The following is an 11,882-nucleotide window of genomic DNA, read 5'->3' as shown; positions in this document are numbered from 1 at the left end:
GACAGAAGTAACATTTTGATTTCTCATGCTTCTAATGCTTTTTCTTTTGTACTTTCATTGCCATGTTATTTGGTCAAAATAACTCCATGATGTAAATTCACTACTAATGGTATCTCATAGCCAAATATTGACTTTTTCATTTTAAAGACAATTTCATATATTCTTATACAAAGAAGAAACATATGTACAGAGCACCCAAATTACCAGTAAGGTGGACCCTAGCCCTTTTTTTTTGCATTGGGAAACAGAACAGGGAACAGGAAAAATGATTTCATCTTGCTCTTAACTCTTTCCACCCATGAGCCCAATTTTTCAAGTAGAGTTTCTATTCTTTTGTTGGTGCCTTTGGTGTTTTTTTTTTCCAATGTAGGAATCAAACTTTTCAGTCCAGCTTTGAGTTTGTTTGCAACTTCTTGCTCACAGCCTGGAGGAGGCGAGAAAGAATAAAGGCACCTTGATTTATACTCGCCCAGGTCTTCAGTTCCTCATACTAACATGCTTTACAAATGGTTTTTCAAAGCAACCTTCTCTCCCATTTTTTTTATCTTGCTCTATTAACCACTTCAGAGCTAGATGTCCTGCAGGATGTTCTGCAATGTGAAGCTCTCCGTCCTTGCCACTAGGTTGCAGTTCTGCTGCTGCCAAGCAGCAATGGCATTCATGCCAAGCTGAACGTCTCCAGTGGCAGATCCCAGAATATCAGATAACAACACATGCAGACTTACATAGCACCACCTCTTGGGCATGTCCTTGCAGGTAGCTCAACAAAGCTGGAGAAATGGATTCTAGGAGCACATGCCTGCAGATTTCTATGTCTTTATTACTGTGTGTATTTCCATCTCCTTTTTGCACAAACTCAGCGATTTTTCATACTGGATGTACAGGATCTCTGGGGTTTAGTAAATACAACAGGACCTTTCTTCCATGTTCATAATGTTCTCTGCTAGGCAATGAACTGCTAATTCCTGTTATGATGATTATCTGCTTCACAAGCTTAATATCAACAATACAATCAAATGCTGCCAGTAAAACCAAATGAGAATATTGGCCATCAGTCAGTTTTTCAATATAAGTCTTCACTGTTTTCACAGTCACTTTCCTATCCTTGGGCATGCTGTGCCACAGGCAGTGCATGGCCACCCATGCCCTCACGTGTGTGTGTGCGCCAGTTATACCACTGCTTTGTGGATGACTTCAATCATTTCTGATCTGAGTTTGGGGGGTGCACAGGTAAATTTTTTAAAAGTCCAAGAATATGCACCAATGAATGCTTAATCACAGCTTCTTTTTGGGCCACTGGAGTTAGAATATGTTTCATTTCATCCATATAATAAGCTCTTAATTTTTCTGGCTGTACCTCTAATACTTTGGAGTTTGGTGATCAGTTGACTTGTAAGGGTGAAATATGTTCCCATAGAACTCTTCTATCAGCCTGTTCCTCTGCTCTAAAGTGGCTTTTCCATTATATGCGTCCTCCACAATGGCTGATGCTTCTGCCTGCCACAGCATCTTCCTCATGGGGCCTTTAAAACTTCTCATTGTCTCTGCAATCTGTGGTTGACTTCCATACCCAAGACATTTCTTTACAATATTTCTGGAGTATTTGGCTTTACTTAATTCAACCAAATTATCTCCCAATTCTTCGAAAGCCTGTTTTGACTATTCTTCATTACCACACTGAATGTAACACTGGATTGCACGGGTTTAATCATGTGCAAATACAATTGTTTGTTTGTTTGAGACAGAGTCTTGCTTTGTCCCCCAGGCTGTAGTGCAGTGGCAGGATCTTAGCTCACTGCACTCTCTACCTTCCAGGTTCAAGGATTCTCATGCCTCAGCCTCCTGAGTAGTTGGGATTACAGGAGTGTGCCAACATGCCCGACTAATAAATGCAACAGTTTTAATTTTCCCTTGAATCAACTTCTGCAAGTCATTCATTAACTTTACTCTTTTTTGTTTGTCACAGTCATTTCTTCTTAAAGTCTTCCAAATGTGCTTTGCTCACACAACAGTGTCATAGTTTTATCACTGAGTTGCCTGCTTTGCTTCAGTTCTTTTTCTTTTTGAAGTCATCCCATTTGGGTTTCTTGGCTGTTGATTCACCACTTTCGCCATCTGGCTGGAGTTTTCTCTTCTTGTTGAATTTATTTGCTGGCTGGAATTTGCTCCTTCGTGCCTTGTCCAAATTGTTGCTTACTCTTCAACTGCTTCTCACCCTTTTCCCCTGGTTTTGGGACACTTTTCTCAAAGTTCTTAGATGTGATTTTAGATCCACCTTTCTTAGCAACTTTTCTTGGAAATGTCTTTGAAGAACCAGAATCTCAGGTGTTTACAAAATCTGTTTTCTTTTTCTGTGATGCCTTTGTACCCTTCCCTGTGAATTGTTGTTTCCCCTTTGACTTCCATTGTAGCAACTTGCACACATGGGTTGACCATATACTGACTTTTTAACCATAAAACTTAAATGTTACTTAGCCTAATATTACTTTGCCTAACGTGCCTTAAATGTTACTTAGCCTAATATTACTTAGCCTAATATGCCTTAAATGTTACTTAGCCTAATATTACTTTGTGTTCACATTTGAAGTATGATCTTTGTTCCATTTTTATCTTTAGCTCTTTGAGGGGGAGGAGGCTGTCATTTTTCTTTTGGATGTGCCAATTGTTAATCAAGAAAAGTGACCGGGACAAGTCTCATTCATTTCTGGAGGTTTATTTGCCAAAGTTAAGGACACGTGACCGGGAAACCGGTCTATGCCTTTCTCTGAAGATGATTTTGAGGCCTTCAATATTTAAAGGGGAAATGGCACGATATTGAGAAATACACAATATTCATGTGAGAGAGGTAGGAGAAAATAGTCATTCTTGCCTTTGTCTGGCTCAGTGAATTTGCATGTTTGCATAAGATTAATGTAGACAGTAGGGCAGAAGAAACAGTCATATATGCATATGTCTCAAGTGGGCAGAGGGGTGATTTTGAGTTCTGTCCTATGTCCCCCAAACCTGTGAAGAAAAGCTTTCAATTCATGTTGCCATGATGCACTTTAACAGAAATGCTTTAGGGTGAAGATCTTGGGGCCCACAAGGAATTTCCTTGTGGTCAAAATGTGAGGGAGGTATGCAACTTTTCATCTTTGTAGCCATCTTATTTAGGAACCAAAATGGGGGAGGCAGGTTTGCATGACCTAGTCCCCAGGTTGACTTTTCCTTTTGGTTTAGTGAGTTCCGGGCCCTAAGATTTATTTTACTTTCACATTCCTCCCTTTTAAAAAAAAAAAAAATTTTATTTTTTTTTTTGAGAAAACGTTTTAGAAGGAAAATGTGTCTCTGAGTCTCAGCTTGCTGTTTTGTTTTTCTTTTTGAGCTGGTCTCTCATTGCTAGGATGGTTTATTCCCAGAAATTCAGGTTCCGCCTTGCTAAGAAGGTTCATTTCTAGAAGATTATGTCCCATGAAGATTAAAATAGGGAGAGGAGAGAAGGAAAAAGGAAATTAAAAACATAGGGACCTAGATCAGATATATAGCAGCAAAGGGTAAAGCAAACCTGGGAGCTGGGTCAGGCTATGCTACTGCCTCCTCAGTTAGAGCAATTCTTTGGGCAATCATTACTCTAGTCCTTTCAGTTGAATGTTGTGTAATCTGCACATACCGCAACAACATTGTAAACAAAAACAGGACATAACACAAATTATTATTATTATTCCTATTAGAAGCAATAGCTTCTGCCACCAATTTCCCTAGGAACTAAACCAACCACTCAACTAATCCATTAGTGAGCGTTTTGGATCTGACAGATTGGTTATCTGGGTTTTCATATCAGTCATAAGTCAGGTTATGCTATTTAATTTATCTGGAATATAAACACAACATTCAGTTTTTATGATGGTGCAGATTTCCCCTTGGGCTGTAGTGAGTACGTCTAAGGCCATATGGTTTTGCAGCACAGCTTTTCTCATAAGTTAGACAGATACCCATGCGGCTATCATTTAGAACCTTTTGTGTGTAATTTGTTAAGACCTCTCTATGCCATATAACATCTTTATTACCTACTTGTGGTATGAAGTTTGAAGCTAAGTGGCCATACCATTGGAATACAGAATGTGTCCAGCGAGACTGTAAATGAAAAAGGTTTGCTGGTTCTGGCAGGGTCCTTGTGCCCAGGCATAACTTAGGGAACATCATCCTAACCATCCTGCAGATAACCAAGGCCATAAGTTAGAGCTACATGGCCAGTATGTTCCATTTGGAGCTAGCCAATAAATACCTGGTTGCTGCCCCCAATCGGTGGCCTGCCAGTCAGTGTCTCGTAATATGATAATGTGGTCACAACGTTCTCCAGGTATCCACCCCATATCTCTTGTAGTGTTTGACCACTGGTCCTTGGGGTGTTTTCTTTGTTCCAAGCATAAAGGAGCATTTTGGCTGAGATAGCCAAATGAAGCGATGAGCCAGATAAACCCATCCCAAATCTGCATTATACCATTTTGAAAATGGGCTGTTTGGGGCATGGTTACCACCTTCTCTTTTAGTTGAGGGGATGCTAAAGTGAGAGCTAGTGAGCTGGTCCTTTTCCCTTGAAAATCTTTTCCCATGTCCCTGCTCTTAAGAGTGTTTATAATGAGCCAATTATATATATTTAGTCTTTTGTTATGCTTATCCAGCACTAAGGATACCAGACCGTTTCTGAGATGTAATAAATTTTAGCATTCTATCTAGTCCTGACCGTGGAAGGGGGATACCCACCATGGCAGGCTGGAGCCACTGGAAAGAGATATGATCCGCATATCAAGCAGGCATCCTTTTATAATCTGTCTGCATAATCCTGAGCTCATCGTAAAAACAGATTTGTCTATGGGCAACAATGGGTGACAGTGGCAAGAAGGTGTAGAGACATAGGGTAAATAGGAGCAAGGTTGTGAAATTCATTTTAACTACTAAAAAGACATTAAATCAGACAAGGCAAGTGCCCTGTTCTGCATAAGATAGCAGTTGCCAGTATCTCTAGGACAGTAATTGTAACAGCTATTATGCAATACACATAGGTGTTCTTTTGTATACAGGCCTGGTACTGTGTCTTGGGTTTAAGATGTCCACAACAGCTATCATCTGCTTCTAGTGCTGGATTGAAGGTCAATGTTTAGTGAACTGGAGGTGAATATCTTTGGTAGGAGTTACAGTCTATTCAGGAGGTTGTGCCTTTTTAAGATGAGATGTAAATCCATGAGTTTATACCCTCTGATTTTGCAGTACATGGGTTAGTTAACAGTACTTGGTATGGCTTCTTCCATTGAGGTTGGAGGGAGTCCTTTATTAAATGTCTTGTCCAATAGACAAAGTCTCCAGGCCGAAGATCATAACCAGGAACCTTGTCTTCAGGGAGTGGGCTATGAAAGGAATTCTTTACCAAATCTTGGCTTTTGTAAAGACAATGAATGGGTCCCTTACAATACTGCAATATATCTCCCTTGAGAAATGTTGGATTAGTTATTTTGGTTCCCATACACATGGGTCTTCCTGTTATAATTTTATAAAGGGAAAGCTGATGCTTTCCAAGGTGGACCAGAGTATAATGAGTACTTTAGGCCAATGGAGATGAAATCCATTTATGAACTTAGTCAATTGTGTTTTAATTATTCCACTGGTCCTTTCCAGTGGCCCTGAGGACTGAGATGGTAGGCACAATGGAAATGTTGAAATATGGGCCAAATTTTACAAATATTTTAAATAACTTGGCCAGTAAAATGAGTTCTCCTATCCCTGTGACGTTCACAGTGGACGCCCCATGGGGAATAATTTTTTCTAATAGGATTTTCCAACTTCCTGCTGTTGGTTTCCTGCAGGGAAAAGCTTCAACCCAATGGAAAAACATGCAGACCATTACTAAAACATGTAACCTTGAGAGGATGGCAGCTGGATTAAAATTAAGCTGCCATAATGACCCTGGGCCTCATGGAGGAGCTTCCCTGGATTATATTTAGGACAAACAACACACTGGGAGTAAACCTTCTGTGCCACTGTGGAGGATGATTTCCAGTAACATCGTTTACACTAGGATATAATTTTATCTGGATTCCAATGTGTCAGATTATGAACATATTCCATAAGGGGCATCTGACATCCCATTGGAATAATGATTTAATATTAGGTCCAATATTTTAGTTTCAGGACTTTTGTTGGGGCTATACTCTAGGTTTCCTTCAACATGTTTTTAAGTGTTTCAGGCTTTATGGCCATTTCTTGGATTGGGGCTAGTGGCTTTAATGTTGCTTTTTTAGCTGTAGCAATAGCAAATTGGTTACCTCCAGTTTTAGTGGTGTCCAGTGTAGAGTGACCTGGGATTTTTTATAGTCTTCAAAAGTTTTGATTGAAAATAGTTTCTTTTTTTTTTCACAGTTTAATTGCTCTATGCATTTATTATTAGCTATTATTAATGCAGAACAAGGGGACAAAAAGCTCACAAACACTCTACACAATTTCAGAAGACGCATTGCAGGGGAGAGAAAGACTGAGATGGATCAACAGTATGCTAGGGTCTTGGTGGACGCATTCCTGGGGGAGGTGGACCTCTAATGCCTGGTGGAGGGGGTCTCATTCCCGGAGGGGGCATACCTATTGGTGTCCCTCGAGCAGGGGGAAGCCCAATTGGTGGGCCCATGGGTGGTCTCATACCAGGTGGAGGAGCCATAATGCCTGGAGGTGGGGTTGCTCTCCCGACAGGTGGGGGCGGAGTTCCCCGTCCTGGTGGGTACTGTGTTGGGGCTCCAGCAATGCTGGCAGTTGCAGCAACAGCGGCAGCTGCTACAGTGCCTCTTCCCTGTGGAGTCATTACCTGCTTGGATGGGCCTCCAACTCCTCGGACAGGGCCTGCTAATCCAGCAGGGGCCTGGGGAATTGGCACACCAGCTGGTACTCCTCTACCAGCTGCCCTACCAACCCCAGGGCCTCCTGCAGCTCCAGCAAGTGGTACCCGAGCAATGCCAGTATCTTTGGGGGGTGGCCCCTCCACAGTCATGGATACCAAGTTCTCCCCACGTAGCAACACCAGACCCAAAACCTGCTTTTCTTCACGCTCTGGTTGCTTCGCATTCTTTGGCTTGATCTTTCTGAACTCATCACAATCACAGAGGATCAAATTCATATGCTTGTCAAAAGCCTTAAAGGTGCCAATGAAGATTCGGCCATCTTGTAGGATGCATCTCATTCTATAGTCAATGTGCTGCAGCATCTTGCTACTCTTGCCCACAGTCATGATTGCTGTTCCACCAAATCCAATGTCCATAGTTAACACCTGATGCTTCTGAAGACCTAGGGGAAGGCTCTAGATAAAGGGATGATGCAGGTTCTCCTAGAAACATTGCAAGCTGGCCAGAAGCTTCAAAGAGCAGATGGAGCCTGGTTTTTGCTTGGAATCAAGATTCCTCGCTATTCCAATATGGCTTTAACCACCTCTTGGTGTCTCAGCTAAGAATGCCTGCCTCAGTTCAGCCTGGAAATCCACCACAGGTACTTGCTGCTGCTGAGAACGCCTCGGGTACAACTTACACTCTTGGTTGCTCAGCGAGGCAGTCCTTCTACGTTTGACTTGGACCTCCACCTCTGGTACGTGCTGTTCTGTAGTCCGTCTCAGGTGTAAGCGATCCCTTGCCCGCTCCATCGCGCCACTGACCGCTCCTCAAACCAAGGCGTCAGACATCTCCAGCGGCCGCTCCACTCTGCGCAAGACTCGCTGCCGCCGCAGCTGCAGGCTTCGCGCACTGAAAACAGTTTCTAACAGCTCTGATATTTGGTCGTCCATTCTTTTTGGGTTGCCCTGAGGAGATTAAATATCCTCTCTCCTTCCACATTCCAAAGTCATGAGCACTCCAAAGGCATAGCAGCTGTTAGCCTAAGTTCGCAGCCTTGTCTTTCGCCAGTAGACAAGCTTGAGCCAGGGCAATCAATTCGGCCCCTTAAGCTGATTTGGCTTGGGGAAGAGGACCGGGTTCAATAGCCTCTAGTAAAGAAACCAGAGCATACTCTGCTCTAAAGTTTCCATCCTCCCCTCTTAAATAAGACCCATCTGCATACCATTCTATCTCAGCATTATCCAGTGGCATCTCTTGTAGGCAGGTCCTGGGAGTGAGAAGTTGGTCAGTCATCAGAACATAGTCATGAGGGGTTTCATCAGAAAGACCAGGTAAAAGAGTATACGTTAATTAGTTGGAGCATATTATGTCAGTCAAAGTGCATAAAATAATTTAAAACTGATTCATTTGGGTTCTGGTGGCTTCGCTGGATTTTATTCCAATCCACAACCCTTAGGAATATTGAAGAAATGATATTTAACAGAGCAGCGGCTCACTGCCATGCATCTTTGTTCCTGTGTTCTCGACTTCTGGCGGCTGGTTATTATGGCTCTATTGGGCCTTCAGGGGATAAGTCTGCTCCAGGGTCTGACCGCTGCACTTTCTCCAGCCATTCCTTAGCTTTAGCTTCTGAGACCAACATGTGTACCAGCTGTTAGAGGTGTGAATGGTCTGGGTCATATATTCTGATAATGAACTCAAATTCTTGGGCAAACACAATTGGATCTTTATGAGGGCCCAGAAATTCTTTATGCCCTGCAACTCAGCCCTTGACCAGGGTTAGTAGACAATCACCGGGGTTCCCCTACGGGTTATCAGTTGTTCCTGAAACAGGGTGATCATGAGCAATGTCCCTGCAGGGTCCCCTTTTCCTCATTTTCCATATGAGAGGCTGCCAATGGTTCTTGTCAGGGAATTGTCAGGAGGTAGGGTCTTAGAAGTTGGACTCCCTACTGCCTTCTGTTGAGTGAGTGGCATCAAGGAGGGGAAGATGGTGAATTGGCACACGTAGGAAGAAGGAACAGATCTGTTCCAGGAAATTTAGAGATGTCAGGGGTAAAGTGGGGGTGTAAGTGGAGGAGGGGAGGTGCCACGGGGAAGTGAGGGATTCTGAGGATTTCTTTAAGAGAGATAGAACATCACAGAGTCCTTGGTTAGCATTTCTAAGTTGTTTGTTGGCTTCTTGTAAGGACATAAGGCGATCTTCCCCCATTTGCTACTCTCTAGGTACCATTGAAAGTAGCTCTCCCATTCTGCTTGTTTAGTTTTTGTGCCTGTGTTTTGCATGCTAGTTCACAGGTACACTAATTTGGGCATCTCAGAAGATCTCCCATCTAGGCCACTGTAAGTATCTGCCTTGGTTATAGTGATCCACTTGATTAAATATTTGCATGACAATTCACCATAAGTGTTTTTGCATATACACGGCTGGAGTTTCTAAGGGTGGAACTTGGTGTTCTGCAGCTATGGGGGTTTTAGCCAACTTAAAGGCCTCCTTCCACATAATTTAGAGTTTTCCTTCAGATTTGACCAAGTTGGAGGGTTTATTGGATCCAAAGAGTGCTGCATGGGGGACCTAGCTTTTCAGGGCCATTACTTCCTGAACCGGTTTGGTCCACCCATATTGTGGCTACCTGGCAGTGTGTCAGGGGCTCAAGGTGCAGGAGATCAGCTACGTATTTGCACCTGCACGTATTCGCACCTGCTAGCTGAGATTGCACCCTAAGTATGTTCTTCTAAGGGGAAATTCTACTCAGAGCCATTGCACACCTTAGGGAATGTTTCTTCCAGACACCCTCATGAAATTCTCAGTTGCCTGAGAATGCCCAGAAAGGCTGAGAGGGGCAAGGTGCTCTTATTTCTTTGGAGAGGAAAATTCCATACTCATAAGCTAGAGGGTTTAGAGTTGGCCAAATCCAGTAAGAGAAGGACTGAAACATACAGAAAAAACCAACAAGACAAAACATCTAAGGAAAACGAACAGCAATCACACAAATCATACAATTTCTGAATGCTCTAAATGTAAGGAGAAATTAAGATCAGCTGGTTGTTAACAGTAACTTTAGTCATTAAAGAGAATTTGCCCTGTAATCCCAGCACTTTGGGAGGCTGAGGTGGGTGGATCACGAGGTCAAGAGATCGAGAGCATCCTGGCCAACATGGTGAAACCCCGTCTCTACTAAAAATACAAAAAAATTAGCCGGGCGTGGTGGCATGTGCCTGTGGTCCCAGCTACTCGCGAGACTGAGGCGGAAGAATCGCTTGAACCCAGGCGGCAGAGGTTGCAGTGAGCCGAGATTGTGCAACTGCACTCCAGCCTGGTGACAGAGCAAGACTCCGTCTCAAAAAAAAAAAAAAAGAACTTACAAGACAGAATCCCAACTCAGCTTCTTCCCTTACTAGTGATGAGGCTCAAGCTGAGACTGTTCTCCACTGAGGAAGAAGCAGACAAGGTTGCCTTCTTTGGTGGAAGCAAACAGAAACTCCCAGGAAAAAAAAGAAGGAGTTTTCTTTTTTTTTTTTTTTTTAACAGCAAATTAAACCTCAGACCCCCAACTTCCTGCAGGGAGGAGGTCCCAGACCTCAGCAAATTGTCCTATTGGTTTGGGCTATAAAGAGCCCACGCTGGTACAAGTAGGAAAGCTGCTGCAGACCGGGGCCACCTTCACTCAGGATCCCTCTGTGGTCAATCAAGGAAAATAACCCAGGTAAGTCTCGATCGTTTTTGGAGGTTTATTTGCCAAAGTTAAGGACACACACCTGGGAGATAGGTATATTCCTCTCTCCAAAAATGATTTTGAGGGTTTCAATATTTAAAGAGGAAAGGGAAGGATACTGAGAAATTCCTAATTTTCATGTGAGAGGGGATGGGGAAAACAGTCACTCATGCCTTTGGCTCAGTGAATCTGCATTTTTACATAATGTAGATAATGTAGACAATAGAGCAGAGAAAACAATCAGATCTGCGTTTGTCTCAGGTAGGCAGAGGGATGACTTTGAGTTCTTGCCTGTGTCCCCACACCTGTGGAGAAAAGCTACAGATTCACATGATGAACTTTAACAGAAACAATTGAGAGTAAAGGTCTTGGGGCGCCAAGGAATTTCCTTGTGGGCAAAATGTGAGGGAGGTATGCAGCTTTTCATCTTTTAGCCGTCTTATTTAGGAACCAAAATGGGAGGCGGGTTGGTGTGACCCAGTTCCCAGCTTGACTCTTCCCTTTGGCTTAGTGAATTTGGGGTCCCAGGATTTATTTTACTTTCACACAATTGTAATCAGTAAATCATTTATCTTTTTATCTTTTTAATCTAATTGGGAACTCTGGATTTTTTTAATTCGGGTGAATAAAAAGTATTTTCTAAATTATTATGAATTGGGTTTCATGACAGTTATTGTTTCCATATTCTATTTTGTAGTGAAAGAAATTGTTGTTGGCAAGCTACCAACTTCATTGTTTGCCCAGGTGTTTATACAATGCACTGCTAGACTAATCTCAAAACATCAATTATCGCTGATTTGGGGCTTGTTTTAAAATCTGACTCATACTTTAGTACTTTCTAACATTTACACTACTTTGTATAATTTTTAACTTTACTAGTTTGTCCCGTGTTTCCAATTAGACTCCACGTGCTTACTGAGTTTAAGATCATCACAAGACCCTATGAACTTGACTTAAAATATTTTCTTTTGAGCTTTGACTTGACTGTGTTTTATTATTTCCACTGGTTGAGGTATTTTAGTAGGGGAAAAAAGAAAGCTTATATCTTCTCCCTGTATTTGTAACCAGAGCATGATAGGTTCTAAATATCTTAATTGCAAATATTTTTAAGATTAGACTTACTCCTGAGTTTGTGCAGTTTTAAAAAAAATCTGGAAGACTAGAATGTTCACCTCACTGATATCAGGTGGGACCTGCTGATTCATTCCACTGAATCTGGCTATTGTGAAATGGTTGGGAGAGGAAGCCTAATTCCACCCATCCTATGCGCTCAGCTTTCCTCCACATAGAATCTGGGAACACCCAGGCCAGGATTCCTAGT

General features: G+C 42.5%; 2 protein-coding genes and 2 pseudogenes across 3 annotated transcripts; all 4 read right to left on the bottom strand.

The window, feature by feature from the left end:
• Window positions 1-218: 218 nt before the first annotated feature.
• On the bottom strand, window positions 219-1,701 carry LOC100400794 (pumilio homolog 3 pseudogene; annotated as a pseudogene).
• LOC144576505 (pumilio homolog 3 pseudogene) lies at window positions 1,678-4,417 on the bottom strand (annotated as a pseudogene).
• Window positions 4,418-6,374: 1,957 nt separating this feature from the next.
• Window positions 6,375-7,684, bottom strand: LOC100393085 (small nuclear ribonucleoprotein-associated protein N). 2 transcript variants are annotated; one of them, XM_009006030.5, is made up of 2 exons: window positions 6,610-7,684; window positions 6,375-6,564 (listed from the first exon to the last, which is right to left on the bottom strand). In XM_009006030.5, exons 1-2 carry the CDS (start codon window positions 7,277-7,279, stop codon window positions 6,527-6,529), a joined length of 708 nt encoding a protein of 235 aa, XP_009004278.5. In that variant the 5' UTR covers window positions 7,280-7,684; the 3' UTR covers window positions 6,375-6,526. The 2 variants fall into 2 exon arrangements, with proteins under 2 accessions (XP_009004278.5, XP_078192115.1); XM_078335989.1 differs by having other exon boundaries at window positions 6,375-7,684.
• LOC108587700 (SNRPN upstream reading frame protein) lies at window positions 7,295-7,684 on the bottom strand. The gene has a single exon (XM_078335990.1). It carries the CDS (start codon window positions 7,652-7,654, stop codon window positions 7,439-7,441), a length of 216 nt encoding a protein of 71 aa, XP_078192116.1. The 5' UTR covers window positions 7,655-7,684; the 3' UTR covers window positions 7,295-7,438.
• Window positions 7,685-11,882: the final 4,198 nt, after the last annotated feature.

Source organism: Callithrix jacchus, chromosome 8 (genome assembly GCF_049354715.1).
Source record: "Callithrix jacchus isolate 240 chromosome 8, calJac240_pri, whole genome shotgun sequence".
Lineage (NCBI taxonomy): Eukaryota > Metazoa > Chordata > Mammalia > Primates > Cebidae > Callithrix > Callithrix jacchus.
The sequence above is the reverse complement of the archived record's forward strand: the minus strand, read 5'-3'. Positions and strand labels throughout refer to the sequence as shown.